Raw genomic sequence first — 24251 nt, forward strand, 5'->3', positions numbered from 1 at the left:
GGGTGAAAACATAACCTAATTGGAGGAGGTACTTAACACTGTTGTAATTGTTAATCAGTCAATCATTTCTGTCTTTTATCAAACAAAAATGACGAACAAGATCTTCCCTATTGTCCGGATCCACGCCAAAATGTAATGGCTTGTTTCTTGGTCCATGTCCCAACCTCAGTCCGTTCAGTCGTTTTCGTCTAATCCTGATGACAAAAAACAAAATGGACAGGGGGGGGGGGGGGATTCCTGGGTGGAGGTAATTATCACTGATTTCTTTAATCATTAAAGTCATCTTGCAAGTAAAAACATCAAACATCCACTGATTGTCGCTTCTCTAATTAAATATTTCCCTTTTTTTACATCCTTCTACATTGAATATCTTTGGATTTTGGGCTGTGCCTCAGAGTTTTGAGTACAATTGAAATTGCAATTTGAGGGAGGTCATCTTTGTTAAACAAAACATTATACAGAACCGTTTTTGGCTGAAAGTTGGAAACTAGGGAGGCTTTAGTGTTTTTGCTGCAGCTGTTTGCTAATGCTGTGGTTACAAATGGGTTGGTAACAGTGATTGTTTTGAGTTTACTATTTGCTCAGCCCTGTGCAGTGAAATTCCTGTGGCGTGCTGTAATGCACAGTGTAAGACATGGTACACTGACAGACTCTTGAATGACAAGAGAAGTAGCCCTGAGCTTTGATCGGCATGGCGAGGATCAGCAGCTCTGGCCTGTACCAACAGGACGCTTCCACGTGTAAACATGACAAGAAGAAGAAATGTGGCTGATTGATGATCCAGCTCTTAGGAAGCTTGTTGATGAATGGATATTTGATTTGAGCTGTTGCCGCTTTTGAATACCACCACTTGGAAAAGCTAGCTGCCTTAGCATTCTTGGCTATCAGCAGGTATTATATGACTTTATGAATAGGGCTGCTATATTTGCCTGAAGCAGGTCAAGCAACGTCTTAGTTTAAACTACAGCTTGACCCTGTACCCATACACATGCCAACAAACCCCTGTATCTGCAAAACACTTGAGGAAATATGATACGTCTGCAAAGATGTTTGTCCTCCCCCTTTCATGGCACTAAAATGCAATGGCTGCACATGTCAAAACAGAGAATGAGGTATGGTGAACGGTTAGGAGCTGTCAGCTTCCAATTGTTGCTTTGCTTTCAGAGTGGGGTGGGTGAAAATGGAGATGGAGGAGGAGGAAAAGAAAAACATGCAGGCTCTTTCAGCCCACTGTCATGCCACTTAGGATTTGTTGAGAGATTTTCACCCAGCCATTTCCCTTCCATTGAGGAGTAATCAGTACGCCACTGAAAGATAATATTATATCCACTTAGAGACATGTGGGCTTCATGCATGTTCATACATGAAACGAAGCTGGAGAGCAGTGCCTCTGTTTACATTGCTTAGCGCTCTCCCCCTCCATCTCTGCTTGGACTTGAGGCTTCCTGGCAAAAGCTCCCTGCCTTTGTGTCTTTTATATCTCATTTTTTCTCAATCTCTCTTTCGGTGCTGCCTCCTTTCCTTCCATTCTCCGTGGATTCTCAGCCAGCTGGTGGGCTAAAAGAGGATGGTTTCCTGTGGGGCACCAAAGTGATACTGTTCAGGCATTATGCAAGCTTAAGTAAAGCTGACTCGCTGCTCAAGAACTACAGCCCACACTGAGCTCCACAGCAGCCCGTGGAGAGACTTTGAAAAGGTTTTAAAGGTATGGGAGACACAGGGAGGCTGCTACTGTCCACTCACCACTGTGCTGTGATGTGGGAAGCAGGAGTTAAGTCCTTTATTAGAAGTGGCAGGCGTTGTCTCCAGTCACCTCGATAATTGCAGCAACACGTCCACTGCCGTAATCAATTGAGACAGCTGCCACTGCGGCGTTCAAGTCCATAAGGCGGGCGTGTCATGCTAATTAATGAAATGATAAGGCTAGTGCTTGCAGTAATGCACAAATAACTCCTGAAGGCTCCCCTGCCTTTCAGCACAAAATTCATCCCTAAAGTTCAAACTCCACCTCCCTCTCTCTCTGCCTGTTGGCTGTCTTTCCACAGTGGCCTCAGGGTAAGAGGGGTTGCCAGGGTCAGTGACAGGGAAAGGGGTCAAATTCCAGGCTGGCAGGGTGGGCCATGTCAGAGGAACCATTAGACTTGATCTTTTCTGTTGAAAGTTCCAAGATGTCCCCTCCTTTTTTTTTAGGAAGGCCCGGTGGCACTGACCTTAGACGACCCGGTTGTGTTCATAAGAATCTGGGACTGATGGCTGTCCCAGAGCACATGAGCTCTGCTTGAAGCAGCTCCACAGGGGGATGGGACCCGATAGAGATTTAGGGAAGAAGGGAGAAGTGTGAGGCCTCATCCATTCTAATACATTTTTGTTTAAAAACAGTGTTTTCAGACAAAACTATTTCTATCGGTTTAAATCCCAGTCCATACGAACACACCTGAAAACGCATATCACATGACCACTCACACTGGGCATGCTGGTGCGTGTGCTGGTGGACACAGGAAGCATTTGGTCGTTATTTAGCTACGTAAGCAGTTGTATCATTGTGAAATACAGTATTTAACTGCACAAAAGGGTCAGCATCTCTTGTATTGATTATCCATGTAATGTTATACGTTGGTAGCCAAGGCTCATGCCAGTTGTTTTATTCCAGCAACTGGTATAGGCTCCTATCATGTGATAGGAGCCTGATGAATCAGCAAAGGCTACATCGTTACCCATAATAGCCAATTATCAAGCGGTTGTGAGTCTCATTGATTCCAAACATCTTATCTTCTGCCCGTCCAGAATAACATGCCAGAGTTTTCAAAGCTACAAACATTTCCAAGCTTCTCTGTTTTAGCAGCTCTATAACTCTGGAGTAGTGTGGACCTCAGGCGTATCCGTAGTAGAGTTGATATATTTAGAAAAGAAAACGTAGTATGGATGTAGCCTGAGTGTGGAGGCCTCTTGTTTCTCTGCAGCACATTACAGCCAACATTTGGACAATCAACATGTAGACCCCTGTCCTTTCTCACCTGAATATGTGCTCCCCAACATTCACCTACCATCCGCATCATTATCAAATGTGTCATGAGAGGTGAACAGCATGTGTCCTGCACCATATGGCTGGAGTTTGAATTAAGGTCTGATATGCACAGGAAAAACTGACTCATCTCACTGTTGAGCTGCCAGCTCTCTGAAATGAACATTAGGTTCTCGATTTATGCCTGAGCTCTGACTGTAAACGTGTGACAGCTTAACACCGCTCCCCACTGCTCTGCCGCCATCCACTCCTTTTGTCCGCTGCAGCGAAGAGACAGAGAGAAATAATTGAAACGTGCCAGCTGTCCCCACTCCTTTGCTATCTCGGCCAGCTTTCTCCTCGTCCACTTCCCCATTAACACTGAGTGATTTGCAAAAACGTCGCCTTGGCTCCCCTCGTTACCAGTTTGAAGATGCTCAAGGCAGATTAAATCATGTGAGGGAAAGCAAGCATTTGCAAATTTCTACTATGATTTTATTATCTCAGTGATTCAACACTGCTCAGCCTTTTGTTTTCCGCACGTTCAAAATCGTTTTGTTGAAATAACCGCGACTTCTATTTTTTCATGACTGAGTACCTCACGGCAATGAAGTGTTGATTGGCAAGACTGCGGTTTCCTGCCTTCTGCTAGTATCTGTTATAGCCATCTTCCGCAGTCACTCACTCGTGAGGTAAGCCTTGGCTCTGTGCAGATTGCTTGTCTAGAGAGGTACAAAAACCAAATCATTGTGAGCTCAACCGTCAAGAGCAGCGGAATATTCTGTCAACCAGAGCCAGCAGGAGACGGATCAAGGCAGCGTGCGTTCTCACATACCTTCTGCATCCTCCCAACGTCTTTCAGCAGATATGCCACGTTATTTATATATCTATCTGTCCGTGTCCTTATTTTATCAGTGCCTTGACTGTTTATGCTTTGGCAAAGCCATGAAGGGAGTGAACCGCAGTGTTTGCCTTGTAAATGAGATCATCCAGTGGCCTTAAGCTTCTCGTAGCACCCAACCTCCCCCCCTGCCCTTGTCACCGAGAGAATTTACATACCCTCATATCTAATCTGAAAAAGCTTTTTGCATACAAGTTCTGCTTCTCTGGCAGTTGTATATACTGGCATCAGTCTTGGCATTGAGCAAGTAATTTATGTCACACGCTGGTTTGCATGCGCAGCGTTGGTTCGCATTTTGGTTTAGTTTGAGGCCAGATGAGAATTTTCTTTTGGGCTCACGTCTCATTCATGTGGTTGTTGGGACTAGTTGCAGGTAGCCATGTGTGTGTTTAAAATGAAGCGGTTAAAGAAAAACTGATTCAACTTGAATGCTTTTTACAGGCTACAGTTTTGATCTCAAAGCACGTAAAAGTAAAATTGTACAGTGCTGTATTTCGCGGCTTCTGTATGTGATATAGCATCACTCATCAGACCATGCTTTAGAACAATATCCTGGTACTGCAAGGAGCCATTTTACCCTTTGCTTGAGTCCCCTGGGTGATGACAATTAGCCCATCATTGTCCAGCTCAGGGCCAAGCCATTCCAGACTGGGTCCAAGCCATTCCAAGCTGGGCCATCTGGCTGCATAAGGGCCACAGAGGACCAGATCTGTGCCAGCTCTCCAGATGTTCCGCAGAGACAAACAGGGTCACAAGTGAAGGATATCAGAGGCAGGAACAGCTGTGTAGTGACACTCCGTTCACCCCAGATTCTCCAGCTGGACACATCAGTCATCACCAGTCAATCCCAGCGGCCTGTTGTTCGTCTGCCACCTCAGTCCCCGTGCCCCTCCTCTCTTAGCATCTCCAATCCCCCACCCTGTATTGCTGCAAACCCAGGCACGTGCGCACGGGGAAAGGCCCAATTCCCCTGAGTAAGCAGGGCCACAGGAACAACTATAAAAAGATCAATAGTGGGATGAGATGTCATCTGGTGAGCAGACCTGCCAACACCCCCCAAGGGAACGTCCCTGTCCCCCTGGTGCACTAACCCAGCTAACGGGGAGAGGTTGGGGTGTGGTGGGGGCCACCCCCCACCACCGGGCTGCACTCCAACCTGCTTGACTCACTCACACCATCTGCTCAGGTTTGTGGGGCAAGGCTTCAGGACAGCACATTTTTTTGTACAGACACTATGGCATTTGTTTCACATGACTGCCTGTGGCTTCCCTACTGTTCTCCTCAGTGTGTGATTGCAGGCAACGTGCACTAAGGAAGAGAAGAACAAAACAATGCCAAATTTGTCAGTTTGTTGAAATGCTTGTAACTCCAGCTGACAGTTATGTGTGGTTTTGCGGCAGAGGGACGGTGTTTGTTGAAAAACAGCAGTGATTTTTTTGCTACATATAGCCCTTAGGTGACATGTGTCAGAGAGGCATTCCTGTCAACTTGTTATCGCTGTGTGTTCGTTTGCTCTCAAAATGGCTGCTGCGGCATGAATTGCGTAAGTGAGCAGGTACGATAGAGAGTGTTGTCATCACTTTTTCACTTCTCTTGACTTGCTGCATTGTGCTAAAGAAAGTGTAGTTTAAGGAGCTTTCACACAATAACTCTATATACATACTAGCACGTTGCCATAAACATGAAGCAAAGACATAATTGAGGTAAATACTTTTGGAGTAAGCAAATATTTTTGCTTTGCTGTTACTCTATAATGACGACTATATTTGTGTCTGTTTGTGATTGTGTAATGTGCCCAGAATGACAACTTAGTGTCCATCTCCTTGTGTGTGTGTGTGTGTGTGTGTGTGTGTGTGTGTGTGTGTGTGTGTGTGTGTGCGTGTGTGTGTGTGTGTGTGTGTGTGTGTGTGATTTTAATGAGGGATGGGGTTGGTTTGAGCTGATACCTCCCTGCCTCCATTAGAGCCCATTAGAATCATCATTAAGATAACCCGCCGCTCGCTGTGGCCCTGGCTTCCCAGCATTAGTATAAGAAGCCCCTCTCTATCTTCTAGTGGTCGTAGCGAGACTTCATTCCGTAATACTCGCCTCACATTGTGTCTGGGAGAACAGGTTGCCACGGCAACATCACCCAGCGGCGACATTTTGACTGTGGATATTTGCTTCTTCGCCTCTGTTTGCCTGTCTGTGCCCGTCTCTCCGTCTTTGCCGTCATTCTTCCTTCGCTTGCAGGAGGAGAGCCTGACAGTTTAATCCAAATACCAGACCCCTATAAATCTGGAGGTCTATAGACACACAGACCCCAGAATTCATTTGAAAATCGTGACACCTTAGCCAGGCCCAGTTCTCCCATAAAACGCAGGGAGCAAGTGAGAGGGAGCTCAACAAATAAAAAAATAAAAGCTCTGCCCTGCCTTTTTATTGGTCTTTTTATGGGTGTTAGGATCCTTGAAAGATTAAGCAGGCTGTTAATAGGGACTGGATATTCCATTAGTAGGCTCCATATCGAGTTCTCACCGGCCTGACAGCGGCTCCCAGCACTTCTCAGTTTTTGTTACCGTTGAGAGTGCCCATGGAGCTTTTTTAATTGCGGCGCAAGTAAGCCTTGTGACTGAAGTACTGCTGCATCTTAGCTGTAGATTAAAGCCGCCTGGAGAGCCTCATCTGCACCAGCCTGTCTTCTCTCTTCCTCTGTCTCGATCTGTCTCCATCCGTGTGTGAACATTTTCTTTCTCTGATTTTTTTCGTGTGATGCCTCTGTGCTTAAAACGAATTCCACCACCAGCAGCTTTGATTACTTCAGAAGCTGTAGCACTGTTTTCCCTATTGTAGTTGTAGCACTGCCATCTCCTCAGACTCAATCTCTTTGTGGCTCATTTTGTTTTTCTTTTAACTCCGAGAGAAGTGGAAGATCATCGCACATCTTTTCTTTTTCATTAAGATTCATAAGTGCTTTGAGATTCTTTGTATGTGAAAGGTGTCGAGATGCTGCATTTTCTGCCACTTTCATTTTCTTGCCACAACAGCATGTAATTGCAGTCATTAAATTGCATCAGTGCAAGTATGAAAAGTCATTGTTCGGTGGAATGGTGATCATAAAAGCTTCTTGTCTTTTGAAAAGCCCCCTGATGAATGGTGAAGACAAAGTGGCCAAGTTCAGAGTGCTTTGCTGCGGTTCCCCAAATCCCCTGAAAGATCAGGAAGGGGGGGATAGAAATGCACAGTGGCAGAGAGGCCAAGATAAGAGGCCATGATCTCTCTTCACAGCAGAATTGAAACATAATTATTTCATGCCAGATTGTGTGCTCAGCAAAGCCCTGAATAGGGGCCGACATTTAACTTTAATTAGCTGTGATTTATTCATACTGACTGGATCGCGAGAAGAAATTGGATCATCTGATTATAGTCAAGCATGAAAATGACCTGATTAAACACTTAATGGAACCTAGGGAGACGGAAGCAGGAGGAACCTTAGGCAAAAGATGTGGAGACAACATTATCAAGAAGGAAAGGGAGACATGTTTTGCTTGATCATGCACCAACATTAGAACCATTATTTTTGACTCCAACCAGGAAATTACTTGACATTTGAGATGGTCCAACTGTTTCCGATTTTCTTCTTACATTGTCTTGTTCCTTTTCTCCTCAGGTGTGCCACCGAATGAGATTCCCGAGTCCAAGACTTGTAGCTCAGCCAAAGTATCCGGGCTCCAGCGCAGCCAGGAGCAAAGCAACAGTGAGGTGCCTTTCGCGCCTCCCGTGCCCAGCCCCACCCCGGCGTCGGCGCCCACGGGCTCCCCGGCCCCCGCTGCAGCGGCGGCCCCTCCAGAACCTCCCAGGTCGCGCCTCCCCACACCACCTCCTCTCAGCGTCAAGAAGGAGCAGCCTCTGCCCCCTGTCCCTACCCCTCCCCTGTTGAGGGCGCCACCCCATCCCCATCCCCATCCCCACTCCCACCCTCCTCACCCTCACCCTCACCCGCACCCTCACCCTCACTCTCACCCTCACCCTCACTCTCACCCTCACCCTCACCCTCACTCTCACCCTCACCCTCACTCTCACCCTCACCCGCCTCACCCTCACCCGCACCAGGAGCCACGTGTTCTTCTGCCCCCACAGCACCACACACGGCCAGTAATCAGCCACCAGCTGCATCACCCGCTACAGTACAACAGCCTCCACGATATCAGGTATGTTGTTACAGGGGCATTTTTGGGAACAAGACAGAAGGCGCTTGTGCTTGATTAGAAATGTCTAACCACTAAGAATTAGCAGTGTAATTCAACAAGTATTCTCGTGCTATAACTATATCTTACTGATGTAAGGTTATTGGTGTATTCAGCAACATTTCAACCTCAGTCGGCCAGCGGAGGTATGTCTGTGTAAGACCACCAGAGACCTCAGAGCTGCTGACTAACAATAAGGAAGCAGATATTCAGTATCCAGGGAGCCGTCTTCACTTTCATCAGGGAGCTGTGTTTCCCCTTATGTACCAGATCAGAGTATTACATTGTCACCACAAACACTTAAACGCCTCCCTGCCTGTCTGGTGGAGACAGCAATCGACTGCAGCAATTTCCAAATTTATATAATATAATCCGATGGGACGAGATACTGTAGAGTTGATATTCTACACAATATTGACTGTTTTCAAGCAGATATTGATTTTCCGCTTCACAAACTTGCAATAAGCAGCTGTCAGATTCACTCTATTTCACTGAGCAACACTTCACTAGATACAACACATTCAGCCTCTTCCAGTTTCATTTCATTCCCTCAGATTCTGCCCTCACCTCGTTTTCTTTAGTTCAGTGTAAGAAGCTTTATTGTAAAATAATTCTCATGTCAAAGCAAAGTGTCAAACATCAATACAGCTGGACTAATACTGAGTTAGCAATGAAGCAAGTGAACACATGTATACAACACATGGAAGTTGCAGTTAGTAGTACTTTGATCAAATGTATCAAACTACTGCATTCTAACTGAATCAAATAGTATGTATTCAATCTCTTTAACACAGAACTGTATTTTTGTGTGTGTGTTTGTCTCTTTCAGCCACAGGAGCAGTCCAGTGGGTCTTCCCAAACAACACTTGCCCCCATCCCCTCACCACCACCTCAGTGGACTCCCGTCCTCGGCCCCTGCCTTGCCTTTGTCCATAGCCAATCTCTCTACCTCGCATTATTCCTCTCTACGGAGCCCGGCCCATCGCCATCCGGCCATGTTTGCAACCCCAGCCACACTGCCTCCACCACCGACCTTACCGACCAACAGTTTAGTGGTGCCTGGGCACCCCGCCGGCACCCCCTACCCAGGTAAAGCCGTGCACCTCGCATGCTGGATGGTAGCTAGCCAGTGCAAACACAGACTGCTTTGGCAAATGGTAGCTTTAAAAAAACAACACTGGATTTCAATGCTGGTTATTTATTTAATTGAAATATTTATATCACATTTGGACAAAATAATGAAATCTGCAGTGGTAGAATTTAATGTACTCATTCTTGGCATTTCTTTACACATATATCGAAGTCTGTATATATATATACATACTCAGTGGAGGCAGAGTAAGAGTTTATATCATGATGTGGCCAATTAGTTCATTTGTACTGGACTTAACTGCACAGCTCTTCTAACTTTTCATGTTAGAATTACAGGTCTGAGAATAAAACTACCGTATACATGCTACAGTAACTTACTGGAAAACTAGTCTTTAACATGATGATATGTGTTATATGGTGTTTAACTGTTCATTTATGATTTGCTGACCTGGTAAGTGCTCCTTTATTAAAAATACTGATCTTTTGTACTCCACACAGTACAATATATAAATAGACACTTTTTTATTTCAAAAAATACATGTGTTTCATCACTAAACCTATGTGGGTTTATTTTCTCCTTAATTGATTGACTTTAGACATGGAACAGACAAGGTTTAAACGGATTAACTTTATTTTTAATAACACTAAATATTGACTAGTAAATTATTATCTATTTCAAAACCAAAGTTTATGGAACAGGATATGCTAAAGCTAGATGTAAAACAAAGTTTTTCCTATAAAGTCAGTCATATGGAATTACCTTTTACTGCAATTACTTCCCCAAGCTGCTCTAGGGGCTAGAAGAGTAACAACAAATAGAGAGAATAGAAAAAGGAGAATGTAAATAAATCAGATTTAAATAGTCACATGTTTTCATGCTTTTCACTGGTGACAAACATCATATATGTGTTGCTATGACACATCAGACGTTTTTAATAGTAGTAGACATTTTACAAGTGTGATGAGGTCACAGTATGAGGGCTTAGATGCATCACAGGAAAAAGGTCAGTGTGCACTGTCATCACAGCTGGAGACATCTCGAGCATATAGACATAAGTATTTCAGTCACGTGTTAAAGCTTTCTGCACTCAGTCAGTAATCTGATGCAGTCTTAACAGCCATTTATAATTTCTCTTGCCAATAATATGTGATTATATGCTATTTGATAATAAGCTCAACTAGTTCATCAAAACCAGTGATTTCATGCAGCAGTAGAAGGAAGCACATGTCTCCAGCGATGATGAGTGTAGTAAAATGTCTTCTATATGCCAGTTGTGCATTGACTTTCTAATTGAGGGCAAGAGTGTGTGTGTTTTCTGCTGGGATGACTCTTGGTTCTCTCTTGTCTTTAGATACCAGCCTGTTGATATCATTCAACCAACCAATCATGTATTGCCAGCCTCATTCGGGGATTCTGATTGGCACATTGTCACAGGCAACTCTCTTACCACCACAAATGAGTCCCCACGTAGAAAACCCTCACAGCATGAGCTGGAGAAACAGAGAATGCCAGGTGACTATTTTCTTTCTCTTCTACCCTTGTTGTGAAGACTGACTGGGCGCCCGTGCCTTTTTTTTTCTTGTGTCCTTCCCTCCCCCACCCCATTTTTTTTTGTTTTTTGTTTTTTTTTGTTTTGGTTTTCCTCGCTCTCCTTTCTTGCAGAGCATGACCTCCTGAGGCAAGAGTTGAACAACCGCTTCCTGGTTCAGAGTTCAGAGCGGGGCCGGGGGCCGCCCGCCTCACCGCTGGCCCCCGTGTCGCTCCTGAGGGCCGAGTTTCACCAACACCAGCACATGCACCAGCACCAACACACCCACCAGCACACCTTCACGCCCTTTCCCGCCAGTCTGCCCCCGGCCGCCATCCTCACACCGCCCACCGCACCCCCCATGGTGCGTAACCAAGCCAGAAATGTGAGGATAAGTAAAAAACAAGAAAGCTCCCGTAACTTACCACCCACCTGCCCAGCTGTCACCCCTTCAAATCTCCTCTTCAATCAATACCTCCCTTTTTTTGCTTTACCCCAAATTCACCAAATATGTCCAGTAGCTGTAGGAACCCCTCCCTTCAAGAATGTAACACTGATTCAGTTTGAATTTTGCTTTTTGATGTCTACATATTGTCCTGCTGCCTGAGAGTCTGAGAGCATCACATCTTTTCCACTGGGACGACTGAGACGAGGACAAACGCTAGGCAGATACGACCCACTGACTGTCACCTCCCATTACACACACACATACTAACACACACACACAAGCACTAGTTCCACAAACATGCTAGTTGCTGCTGAGGTTGCTTAAACCTGATCAAGTACACATTTATTTCCATGATCTGCAACTGCTTCATCCACAGAGGAATTGCATATGAAACTGTACATCCACAATATGCTTCACTTTCCACAGAGGCCCTTGTCTGACTCATGGCATGTGTGCCAAACCAGCAAACGTTACCAAATTTCATTGAAATGATTCCTCTTCTTCTTAACTTTGACACAGATTTTGCTGCTCAGTGTTTGCTGAGGATCAAAAAAGGGGAATTGCCTGAAGGCAGGCTTCTCAATTGTTTGCAGATGGATGTGTTTTAAATGGTTCTGACTGTTTTCATTTGCCCGTTAACAAAGGCAGCGTCAAACAGATGTGCGTGTGCGTTTCTGTAGACTTGTATATTTGCGTATGTGTGTGCACACAGCTCAACAGCAACCATACTTGCCAATGACAAATTCAAAGCCAGTCAAATAACTTCGTGGCAGATGAGTGGGGGATGACATCACTGCAGTACTGTTTTGATAATGTTTCTAATTGCTTCCGTGCTTTGACTGCCATTAAGTCGGGGGGGGGGGATTAGTTCAGAAGAAAAAAGGTTATAACTATTCATCCATCATTATTTTAAATGCACAGCAATCGCTGACAGTCGATTCAGACGGGGGCCCCATTTGTAGCTTTTGGCATTAGTCTAATAGATCTAATCCATCATGTCATGACCTCCGATCGAGAGCCTGTGTTCCCATTAAGGCCCCTGCTCCCAAGATTATCCCCATCCTGTACATCTGAAATCAAAGCTCTGGTATTTATGGCACAGTCTCAGATAAGTGTAGAGACCATTTAGAGCGGTCCTTTAGCCGACACACATGTCGTTATCTGGTCAGCAGTCAGTTCCTGACATTGTCAGATTTATACACAGTTCACGGTCCTTCTCTTTGAAGATAAAAGGCGATTTGCCCTCATCTTGCTAATGCTGGCATTATGTAGCCCATCATGTACGTAACCCCCACTCACTCCTCTGTTGTTGTGGTGATGCAATCGGATTCTGCTCTTATTTATGTCCTCTGCTCTTTTTTGTTCCTTTTAATTGAAACTGTGTTAATACTTAACTTGTGCCTTCTCCCCTCCCTTCATCTCCTCTGTTACTATGCTGTTTTTCTTCTCCTCTGTGCTGAGCTCATAGAGCACTGGTAATGATGATGTTGTGGTTGACTTACTGTTTTGTCATGAAAAGGCAAACTATATGAGGCCTCTCTCTCTCTCTCTCTCTCTCTCTCTCTCTCTCTCTCTCTCTCTCTCTCTCTCTCTTTTATTTTCCCCTGCTCTCTAGATGCCCCGTGTCATTTCAACTCTATAACAGCCCTTGGCTAATGGCTGTAATTAATGAAATTATGAGACCTCTATATTTGTTTATTGTTTAACGCCCTCAAGCAGCTGGCTTGCCAAATGGCAGCATTGAGTGTCTTTGGTACCTTGCCCCTGCCTTGTCTTTGGACCAGGAATATTCTTAATTGTTATAAGATGAAATATTAATCTTTAATTAGCCAAAGCTGTTTACCATAAAACCGTGACAGGCACCATAAATTATAAGGGCAAGAGTTTTATGTTTTTTCTCCGTTTTTTTTACAAGGCCATAAAGCAGCCAAAATCCCTCTCCCAGTGTCGGACATTAAACAGGCCGCGCCTTCAGAAATGCAGAGGAGCCGTTTAATGAGCTCGGAAGCTGGATCGCCGCTTCCCCTCAATAGGCTGTCTGTCTTTGATTTGGGCCCATTATCGCCCACAGACAGGGCCGTCAACACCATCGCTGCCGCCGCTGCCGTTCTGTGTGCAAATTTGAATGGCCCAGGTTCACTAAAAGGGCCCCTGGCCCAAAAACCCAGCCTCCCCACCAGCAGCTTTAGCCAACCCTCCACCGGCTCCCCCTTCAACCACCCGTGTCGCTGCACACGCTCCACACAGAAACTCTGATTCATACCCACTCATTTTCTTGTTTTATGTAAACCCCAAAAAACGTCTGCGCCTGCCAAGAGAGCTTTGTGAAAACACTCGCAAAAAGTACCTGCAAATGGTTTGCGAATTTGCGGAATAGGAATAAGTTACTGTCACTTGTAATTAGCCTGTTTCAAAATAGAGAGCCAGTGAACAGACTTACAAGGCTCCTATTCATACACAGAGAAACATTCTCCGTTCTGCCTCTCCCTACTCTGCTTCTCAGTTTACTGACTAGATTCCCATATGATCATAAACCTTCTTTTCATCAAACAACACTGCTTTTTATCTGGCAAATTCTAATTAAGATTATTCTGGTAGGCATAAGGCCCGCCACAGGATCGGTTTCCTCACATCAGTTCAGCGTTTTAAAGTTATATCAGTTTCATGCTGATCTGTCCTGAATTAGCCCCTAACCATTGCAAATTACATCTAGTTGATTCGGTTTCAGTCGTAAAAAGACGGACTGTTCACACAAGAGGTTCCATATATTATTTCCATGATTTTATGCTCAGAGAATTGGCCTGTTTTCCTGACTAAATCGCTTTAGAAGTCTGGTTTTCTAACACCCAATTCAAGCTATATGTCTCCATGTACTCCCCTCCCAGTTATACTATGGGGGATTTGTAGTTGCAAAAAAAACGTTGCCGTCAAAGGCAATTAGATTCACATTTCTACCAATTTTCCAGTGAATAGAAACAACTGGTCTGGTTTTAAAATGGTCTGATTCCCAAAGCTGGGCCTCCACGCCCAACCTCTGTATGCTCAATTGGAAAATGATGCAGGCTGCCTTCATCTTGGCAGTCTACTAAAGCGGCTGTATTGTTAGTAATTTAACTGCCTATCTGACCATGCAGTTTAAGTAAACCCATGACCAGTGCGAGCCAGCTGCTTTACTCCAGGGCTTATTACTCTGGATCAAAATCCTGCTTATTACCAGTTACAGATGTTGATCACATGTTATGTTTTCATGATGTAAAAATAATGAGATGTTTTATTTAAAAAGGCTTTTGCATGAAGGATTTAGGTACGGCATGTTTTGTAATTCTTTTCTCTCTTGTCTTCTCTTCCAGTTCGACAAATACGCCCCCAAACTGGACAATCCATTCATCAGACATTCAAACGTGAGTCTCTCTTTGTTATTCAAATATTTCTTTTTTCATATTTGCATTTGGCAAATCAAATATTTGACATATTTGAATGTTGCCATGACAGCATTTATCGGGGCTGTGGTTTTGTGTGTGTGTGTGCATACGCTTGAGTCCTTGTACGTATCTCTGTATGATTTTGTTTTGTGTCTTTCTGTGTTTCCCATCCTCCCCCCTTTTCTCCCCAGTTCTTCCCCTCCTACCCCCCCACCATGCCAGGCATGCCCCCGCTGCTCCCACACTCAGGACCCTTCAGCTCGCTGCAAGGAGCCTTCCAGCCCAAGGTCAGCCCCACGTCCCCACCCTCAACCCATGATCTACAAACAGTTTAAAGTTGCATGGGCTTGTACACCATTAAAACAACAGCTCACTGATAGCACACCAAAGGCAAAACCACAATGTTAAGATGCAAGTTTACTTTTTTGTGCACGCAAGGATAAGTCAACTTTTGTCAGTTTAAAAAAGCTGTTTAAATGCCCTGCTGTATATAAAGAGTGCCAAGATTTTGCATGAGTCAAAATGTCTTCACACACTCACTGAAGGAAATTAATGAAAGGGATAATAAATAGACTCTGCACACTCTGAAGTTTTTAATCAGATGTGTAGTAACATACACTGTGTCAGTAGCTCTAAGCCATGTGGCTCTCTGAGCCAACTTCTGTAGTTTTTTTTCTCACCAAACACAGAAGCCACTATTATGGATGGTAAGCACAAATGTAACCAGAAACATGGTGCTGTAGTTTTTGATGAAAAAGCAGAATGTGCAAGTATGCTCTGCAAGTATGCTCTATATGTGTTTCATTAAAGAAATATCCTTGAAGAATATATTAATAAAAGAAATGGCAAATAAAAAACGTTATATTCATGCAGAATGAATATTTACATTACATTAGATTTGTTGATAAGAGATATACTGTCGTGAATGTGACAAAGCAGCAGAGCTTTCTTTGCTGAAGATATCAAACAGGATTCTAATAACCCTTACCTCATCACATTTTAATCTGTTATGATAATACACTGTCAGACTTGACTGGACCTGAACCAGGGTCAGAGTGTGTGATGACCCGAGCTCTGACATTTGCCATGTCAGGGATAGGAAGGCAAAAATCTGTTCAGGAGAGCAAAGGAGAGACGATGCAGGAGAGTTAGGGACGTGAGGGATGGGAAGGAGAATGAGGGTGTTAGTCCGTCTGGCAGATGCCCAGCGGCTGTGACCCGGTGTAAGCCACTAATCAAAGCTGCCCTAAATCCGCTGGCCCTATTCCCAGCGGACTTTGTCATGGAGGGGCCCTTTTGTGGCAGGCCCTTCCAGGTGGCTCAAGGAACCATCTTATGTGTCTAAAGACCCTGCTAAGTAATCTTGGAAAGGAGCTTGGGATGTGTGTTTGTTTGTGGGGGCTGGTCACCCTGCTGGATCCTTCCAGTCTCTGATATAGGGAAGGATTAATAAGGCTGATCTAAGCACTTGTGCCCCAGCGAGTTAAAGACGAGGTGCGTTACTCTGACGCGGCTCAGCGCCTGCAGCATCACTCCTGTTTTATCAGCTATATAGTAGCTGTAGTGCTGCTGAGGAAGGATATAAGGTTACAGTGATGCTGTCATCTCTAGCTGAAGGATCGAAGAGTTACTGGCAGAACATGGACACAAGGTTTAGTCCTTATGTTACTTATTCTTATTTACATGGAAAGAAAATAGCCTTTAGGATGCCAGACCCCTGTTTGAGGGTTATTCTATGAGGTCAACGTACTGTCTTTGAATTATTCTGCATAGAGTAGCTATGTAACAGGGATCTAAATATTCTATAAATGTGTTAACGACAGTAGATCCCCTTGATCACCATGTATGTCTTTGTCTCTCTGTCTCTCTCTCTGTCAGGCATCTAATTCCATCGACGTAGCCGCACGTCCTGGAGCAGTACCTCACACACTCCTACACAAGGATCCACGGGTAAGCACGAGGCCGATCGCGTCCCAACCAGGCTCCTGTTGCTCTGTCCCTCCCAGTGAAAGCCGCACATGTACACTGCAGCATGTGTCTCAAAGAGATGTGAATGCATGTCTCTGCATTATCACCTTTTTGAGACACTTCTCCTCGTGCCTACCTATAAACGCATTTATCCAGGTGTTATTATTTATTGATGATGGTAATGGTCGTCTGTTTATTCACACAGATAACAGATCCATTCAGGACATCTGTTAGGGTAAGTTGTTGCCATGTGTATCTTTTGTGTAACTTGTCATCTCTCTGGCCAGGCCACAAAGTCTCAACACTGCAAATTCTTCATTCACTCAAATTTCTGCAGCGTGTTGCAGCTGCACTTACAGTTAGATTCGAGGTCTCGATTGGGTTAAAGTCAGGGTTAGATTTTCTTAATCCGTTGCCTGGTTGAAAATTCGGATGAGTTCCCACTTTGTAGTTTGGCCAGAAAAATCGTGTTGCCAGAATCCACTTTTAGCTCCCCGTATCAAAGCCAGCAGGCTAACCTCAGTCTCTCTCTAAATTTTTAGAAACCTGGCAAGTGGTGTGCAGTGCATGTCCAGATCGCATGGCAGATCTACCACCACCAGCAGAAAATGAAGGTGCGTGAGATGCATATTGATGTCTTTCAGGAGTCTTGCTGTCATGTAAACCCAGATACATTATATTGTTAAGGAAATAATGCCCCAAATAACATTCTTACAGATAGGTCTTATCATGTCACAGTTGGATCTTTACCTGTTAAATAATATAATCGTGTTACTGGATTCAGAAAGATCATGTTGCTGGGAAAAGTCAGATGGCAGAAAAAGGAACAGAATGCTGTTAAAGTTAATAACGACACAAAATCCAAGAAAAATGCTGTCTCCTCTTGTTAAGTTTTCCCTAAAGCTCATTAAACGTTCTGTGCATGGCTCACTCCACCTAAAGAGAAAGGGGCAGATCATAAACCATCACATTTGCACCAGTGAGTGACAATTGAATTAATATGTGTTGACAAAAATGCAACATGTGAGCACAGACAAAAATAAAGCTTGTGTGGAAATTCTCCTCTCACTGACCGAGGATAGTGTGGCCTCGCCATGGAGATCCTCTGCTAATGCCACTGGCCCTGTGGTGTCAGCTCTTCTCGGGCTCTGAATGCCCGTTAGCAAGGATTTAGTGTCCCTAATCAGCTTACATATATTTGTTATAACACAGTTGGCCAGAATTGGAGACATGGAGCCATTGTTGATGTATCTGTCTTCCTCTGATCTCTCACCCAGCGTAGCTGAGCATAAATCCCTCTCACTCTGTTGTTGGAAATGTTTGGTACTGTTGCCTACCGACCTAATTTCCTTTGTATGTCTCCATCTCCCTTTCTCTTCCTCTCTTGACTATAGCAAATGCAGCTGGATCCTCACAAACTCGACATGAATGGGAAGCTGGACCTCTTCAGTCGACCCCCAGGTCCAGGCGTCTTTCCAGGGCTCCCGTACCCCCATGACCTGGCGCGACCCCTTTTCTCTACCACAGGTCAGTGGGGTCTCTCAGCATCCAATGCAAGGGCGATGAACCTTCCAAGACAAATCATTAAAAACACTCAAATTATTCTATTCTGCGATCCATCCAACACCGTTTCTGTCTTTATGGAGATGAGCATTTATAGCCACATGTCGAAATCGTTCCTCCACCGTTGTAACAAAATGGCATCACCCCCCAACCCCTCCTCTTGTATAATGTTCACTTAATTGTAGCAGCTTTGTAGCAAATGTTTTGCCAGTAAAGTCAGAAATGAATATGGATGACTCTCGGTTAGGTAATTGACTGATTTGCCCTGCGTTGAAGGGCAACAGAGAGGCGAACAGCCTTTGACTGGTAATTATGCAGTGGTGTGTAGGAGACACTCCTCTAATTGGTTCTTTCATTAACCATTCATGGAATGTGGGTGATGATGGTAACAGCGTTTTGTGAGAGATGCGAGCTTCTGGCAAGTGACCCCAATAAGCAGCTCTAGCTATAGCATCGCTCACTGACATGCAACAGCTGCAATAAAGTCAAAATATGAATTATCATTACTCAGCTGTGTCTATCTCATCTAGTATGGTATATCCAACACGTTAGTGATGCTGTTGCAGGAAGAAAAATACCTCTATCACAGGGGTCAGAGCTGAGATTGTCGTTGTGGAAAATACATTTAGTTCCTCCGTGCCTGAATGCCTGATTGGATCCTAATAATGCTGTTCTCCTCCTCTGATAGGCTCTGGCCACCCAGCTCCTTCCCCCTATGGCCACGCCCCACATCCCAGCGGCTTCCTGCCTCCTAGCCATTTGGCAGGTAAGTGTAAGTAACCCCACGTTTTAACATTTTGTGATACATGTATCCCCCCCTTTCGCTCTTTCTCTCACTCACTTACTCACTCTGTCTCCCTTGCACCACTCTTGTTTTAAAAACCATTACAAGCCACTGGGGTGTAACGTGAAACCAAGATATTTCCAATTTTGACCTCAGATTCATTCGAGGGTTAATGTGGAATCCAGTTGGCCAGTGCCGTCAGTCGGCTGCCGCAGTAGCCATCATATAATCGGACACTATGATTCATAACGTAGCCTTAAATAACTCCTATTAAAAAGACAGCGAGCCAAGGGTTGAATCTTCAGCTGTATTCCACACCCCTCATTTGTTTGGGGGAAACTGAACTCGGTGCAGCTGCATAGATGATACTTATTTTGATTTTCTATTGGCTTGCAAAGTTTGTAATTCAAAGTTAATGTTGCTGTATTTATTTATGCATGGAATTATTTGTAGCCATTCATGTATTCACCACGACTCAATCACTGAGACCCTGTTTGGATTCAGAGTGGCAAGTTGATTTCATGAAATAAGCCCTTGAGTCAATCCATTTTGTGCCCATGAATGCACGGTGCACAGAGGAGGAAGACTTGGCAAACAACATTTTCCTGTCCGGGGAATTCACGCGTGAGGCAGAGGAGATTTCTCAATTGTTGTCTGTCCTGATACATTAACAAGCCCCACAGATGAAAATCCTTAAACCCTAATCTGCTGATACCGTCTGCATTTCCTGAAGGATTTTTGCTTAGTTAAAACAGCACGGCAAATTATTAGTTGATGAATGTTGTTTACTGACTTCTCAGGGTTGATATTCCGGTTACTATATCTCTGTGGAGTCTGGGCTTTGCACCAGTTGATCCCATCAGACACCGTTTCTCCAGTTAACTCATTACACTCTGTCTAGCCTCATTTTCACAGCTTCATATTCCCCTGCCCTACCACAGTCCATTTTCAGATCTGCTCCAACAACTCAAAACTAATTTCCCCATCAAGCAATGTTGTTGCACTTGCACCCAGCAGGGTCAGAGACGCTGCACTCCGGTTAGGGGCAGTGAACCCAGCATCGAGACGGCCTGGCAGGATTATCAGGCAGGGAGCTAGGGTGGCAGCGCTAAAAAAAACCACAGCTCGCTTGTAAGAGAAAAGCCGAGTGGAATGGGCTGGTGTTGGGGTGAGCACTGCTAGCCAGCCACCCCCCTTTTGCTAATCCCTGTTTGGCATTTTGCAGATCCTTTCAGTCGCTCCAGTTCCTTTGGCGGCCTCGGCAACCTTTCAAGCAGTGCCTTCGGAGGATTAGGCAACCCCTCGCTTGGTAAGCGCTGGCCCCCTCTCCTCCTCCACCGCTCCCCCCTTCAGTCTGGCCCCTGTGGACAGTGGCATAACAGAGCAGGACAGAGTTAGACCACAGGGAGAGCCCAGGAGGGGAGGAAAGAAAAAATTAAGACACTTAGCTCTAGTTTCTGTGGCAAAGCAGCCCCTAGCCCAGCGAGGCCCAACAAGGCAGCACAACACACCACAGCAGACCTCCTCCCTGCCTCCACTTCATCCACCAACCATGTCCCCAACAGCCTGGCTTTAATCTGGCTGCACTACTGCCAACAGGCACTCTCAGGTCTGTCGTTTGGTGGCAATTCATCTATTAATTATTTGACAAGCCCCTTCTGCACCACCGTGGAGGGCTTTCTCTTTTCCCCATGCATCCTCCTCTCTGTGCCTTTCTCTCCCGCTTCTATTTTTGTGTGCCAACTCCTGTTGTGAAAATGGATGTGATTGAAATAGACATGCCGTGGAATGCTAAGGTCTCCCTTTGGCTTTTCACAGCCCTCAACTCCAGAGGGCAAGTGAGTCTCCCCTTTTCATCCCGTGCAAAAAGGGGAGGGGGGGAGAAGCCCTTTAGTCCAAAAGCAAATGAAGTATTTTCTTTCCACTGGTGGGGGGAGCCATTAACCTCTAACTCTTTCAAACAGCGTCAGTGAGAGAACCTCCAGAGACAAAGACAAAAGCAGCTTTTGTTGAGTCTTTCTCATCTTATGTGTCCTCAAGAAGGTTTTGTGCCCAATTAACTTACAGTGGGTCCCACGCCTGTCTCCCCTTTCTCTCCAGGGTCCAACAGTATGTTTGGCACCAAGGAGGGGCCGGGAGGACTGCCCACGTTTGGCAGCCCCCACCACGACACCTGGAACAGACTTCGACGCACCCCGCCTTCGTTCCCCACCCCACCGCAGTGGCCCAAGACCGCAGACACCGAGAGGAGCAACTCGGCCAACAGCCACGAAAGAGAGCGAGAGCGGGAGCGGGAAAGAGAGAGGGAGCGGGAGAGGGAAAGAGAGAAAAGAGACTCGTCCATCGGCAAAGAGGAGAAGGATAAAGACAGGTGAGTTTATGGTCTTTCAGCTTTTTTAGAATTATTTATAGGATTTCAGCTTTCAAATGAGTCAGTAAAAATTATTATTATTTCTCCAAAAGAGCAATTATTAAAAAAAAATGTATCTACAATTTCACTTCAGTGTGTTATTTCAAAGTATTATATGCTTCCCCCAAGAAGGAAACAACTCCTCTGGCATTAGTAATATCCTTGGAAACTGAATTAAAATGCATCCAATCGGAAGACACAAATCAAACAGGAAAAATTAAGCTATGAGGGAAGCTATCGGTCAAAAATTAATTGGAAGGATCTCCGTGGATAATTTAGAAGCAGCACACAAGAGTTTCTATCAGAATTAAGGCTTAAACCATGAACACAGGAAGATTAGAGCATGGTAACCTACATGCAACCCCTCTACATGATACTTGTTTTAACTAGCACCAACAGAATTGTCTTATATTGTCATTACAGGGATTCTGTGGATCGCAACCGACACTCCAACCGCTCATCTCCAGCCTCTGCACCAGTCGGCTACCAGATCAGCAACTTGATTCGCTCAAACAGCCAGAACTCCAGTGACTCGGGACGGCATCACAGCGGCAGCGTAGACCGGGTTCGTGAGGCGGAGAAGGAGCTGCTGGAGCGCCACAGAGAGTCGGACGTGAAGGTGAAAGAGAGCCGCTCCCCTGGGAAGGAGATGCTGGAGAGGAGAACCTCAGAAGACTCCATCAAACCTTGTCAACGTTCTCCTTCTCCATACTCCAAGGCAATGATCAACGAGCAGAACTTGAAGATGGTAGGTGGGCCCCCACCTACACTCAAGGACAGCGAGAAGAAAGAGCCCCCACCTGCAGACCTCCTCCACAAGGTGAAAAATGACATGAAGATTAAGGAGGAGAGGAAGGAGGAGCAGGAGGTCATGGTGGTGAGCTCTGAGCCGGCCCCCCACCCACCAGCCCAAAGTCTTTCTGTTCCCATGGGCCAACATATGAACCCGCACCACCACCACCCACCTTTGTCTCAGCAGACTCTTCCCTCACAGCGTGGCAGTGACATCCCAGGACCTGGGCTGCACGGTGTCCCCATGGCACACTCTCTGCCCCTGTCCATGAGTGCCATGCCCCAGATGGGCAGTCTCAACGTGCTAGACCGGGCTCGTATGGCTCCCTTTATGGGTGTGAGCCCTCTGGCAGGTAGAGAGCGCTTGCCTCACCAGGCCTTCCCTTGGGACCCTCTTAGAGAGGCCTACCGCAGCCTGGACCTGCAGCGGCGCATGGACTTCCAGCTCAGGGCAGAGCAAGGACATCGCTTCCCTAGCATGTACGAACAGGAACGGGCCTACCGCGAGAGGGAGGCTCATGACTACTCTCACCACGAGCACCTGATGGAGGTGCGCAGGGAGCACGAGAGAATGAGGCAGCAGGCGGAGGAGCGAGAGCGCCTCCACCTGCGGGAGGAGCTGGACAGAGCACGCCTCCATCAGCTGCACCAGTCCCCCATGGAGGGCCATCTACCCCACATGCCCCCCTTTATGCCCCACCTCGGCGGCATGCCCTACCCTAGACTCAGCCCCTCCACAGGACACAACGGCCCTCTTAACAGAACACCCCCGACTGCCGCACTCAGTGCACCCCCACCCCTTGTGCCAGCCGGCAGTGCCAGGCCAGCCTCACCCAGGAGGACTACCCCCCTAACCAACACACAGGACCCACGGGACTACTCCCCATCTCGCAACCCCAAAGAGGTAGAGGCTCGGTAGCTTCTTAGAAACGTGCACAAAGTCTTACTAGACGCACTCAAGAAACCCCACTCCCCTAATCTGAAATCCTCTTGTGAACAAAATGCACTGCTCTTCACCAGAGGAGAGCAAAACTCCCTAAGGGAAAGGGTATGATTGTAAAGTAAAAGTAAAGGTGTGTAGGGCCGATCAAGCACATGCCATGACTTTACTTTTAACGGACTGGAGGCTCAATAATGTCGGCAGAGAACACAAATATGTGTATGTTTATATCCGACTTAAATATTTGATAATTATTAATATATTAATCCAATATCTTTTTCAGCTTTGTGCGAAAAGAGAGGTCCTGAAATGAGTTTGTACATTTCCTATCCTTGTTCCATGTATAGATATCATTTCTATGAATTTTATGTATTTTGTGCATAAGTCACACCTTTTACAATATTTATCCCAGTTGATTGTGAGACATATCCATTATGACCCACTGTAAAGACTGGATTTTGGTTTCAACCCTCAGTAATTTAACCTCATGGTACCAGGATATCCTCAATGATGACAATGTACAATGTTACATTACCGAATTTTGTTCATTTGTTTTGCCTTTGAGATATGCAGATAAATATATATTATGAGGTCTTCGTTCAGTCTCTGTAAAGAAAACTGATGTAAATATCTTGTTGATATTCCTTCGCTGCAAAATTACCGTGTAAATTTATTAGGCTTTTTAACCATTTCTAGAAAAACAAAATTAAATGAAACATGGGGGAATCATTTCCCCATTGAATATCATGGTGACAGACAAGCCTGGCCAATGGATGGGAAGTACGACAGGAGGGTGTTGCAAGGGGGCCTACAAGGATCATCTGCAATCTATGCAAAGCAGCACACAGCACCCTAATGAAGAGATCACCTGGAGGGAGCGGACGATAGTGGAGGATACCTAGAGAAACTTGGATTAACATGTGTTTATATTTACCAATGAAATAATGACGAATTATTGAAAGACTTCCAAGTCACAAACTGGACCAGCCCCGGACAGAAAAGAAGGACACTTTTTAGTGGGCGGCAAAAGGACTTTCTCTGTCAACCTTGTGGTGTTGTGCAGTTGTTTTTCTTAGACTGTTGTATACAAAGCAAGTAGAGTTTTAGGCCTGCAAAAAATGAAAATGAACATTCATGGTTTAAAATGTACGGAATAAAGTTTGGACCTAATGTCA

At 45.4% G+C, this 24251-nt stretch overlaps 1 protein-coding gene across 1 annotated transcript in view; it reads left to right on the plus strand.

Moving 5' to 3' along the window:
* Positions 1 to 24251, plus strand: part of fbrsl1 (fibrosin-like 1) — a 288073-nt gene extending 263822 nt beyond the window's left edge. Inside the window, 14 exon segments of the mRNA XM_034594905.1 lie at positions 7552 to 7916; positions 7977 to 8092; positions 8958 to 9217; positions 10884 to 11134; positions 14548 to 14598; positions 14811 to 14906; positions 16498 to 16569; positions 16793 to 16822; positions 17130 to 17201; positions 17982 to 18114; positions 18839 to 18916; positions 20160 to 20243; positions 21035 to 21305; positions 21768 to 24251. Coding sequence (XP_034450796.1) covers positions 7552 to 7916; positions 7977 to 8092; positions 8958 to 9217; positions 10884 to 11134; positions 14548 to 14598; positions 14811 to 14906; positions 16498 to 16569; positions 16793 to 16822; positions 17130 to 17201; positions 17982 to 18114; positions 18839 to 18916; positions 20160 to 20243; positions 21035 to 21305; positions 21768 to 23055 — 3167 coding nt within the window. The 3' untranslated portion in view covers positions 23056 to 24251.

Source organism: Hippoglossus hippoglossus, chromosome 9 (genome assembly GCF_009819705.1).
Source record: "Hippoglossus hippoglossus isolate fHipHip1 chromosome 9, fHipHip1.pri, whole genome shotgun sequence".
Taxonomy (NCBI): domain Eukaryota; kingdom Metazoa; phylum Chordata; class Actinopteri; order Pleuronectiformes; family Pleuronectidae; genus Hippoglossus; species Hippoglossus hippoglossus.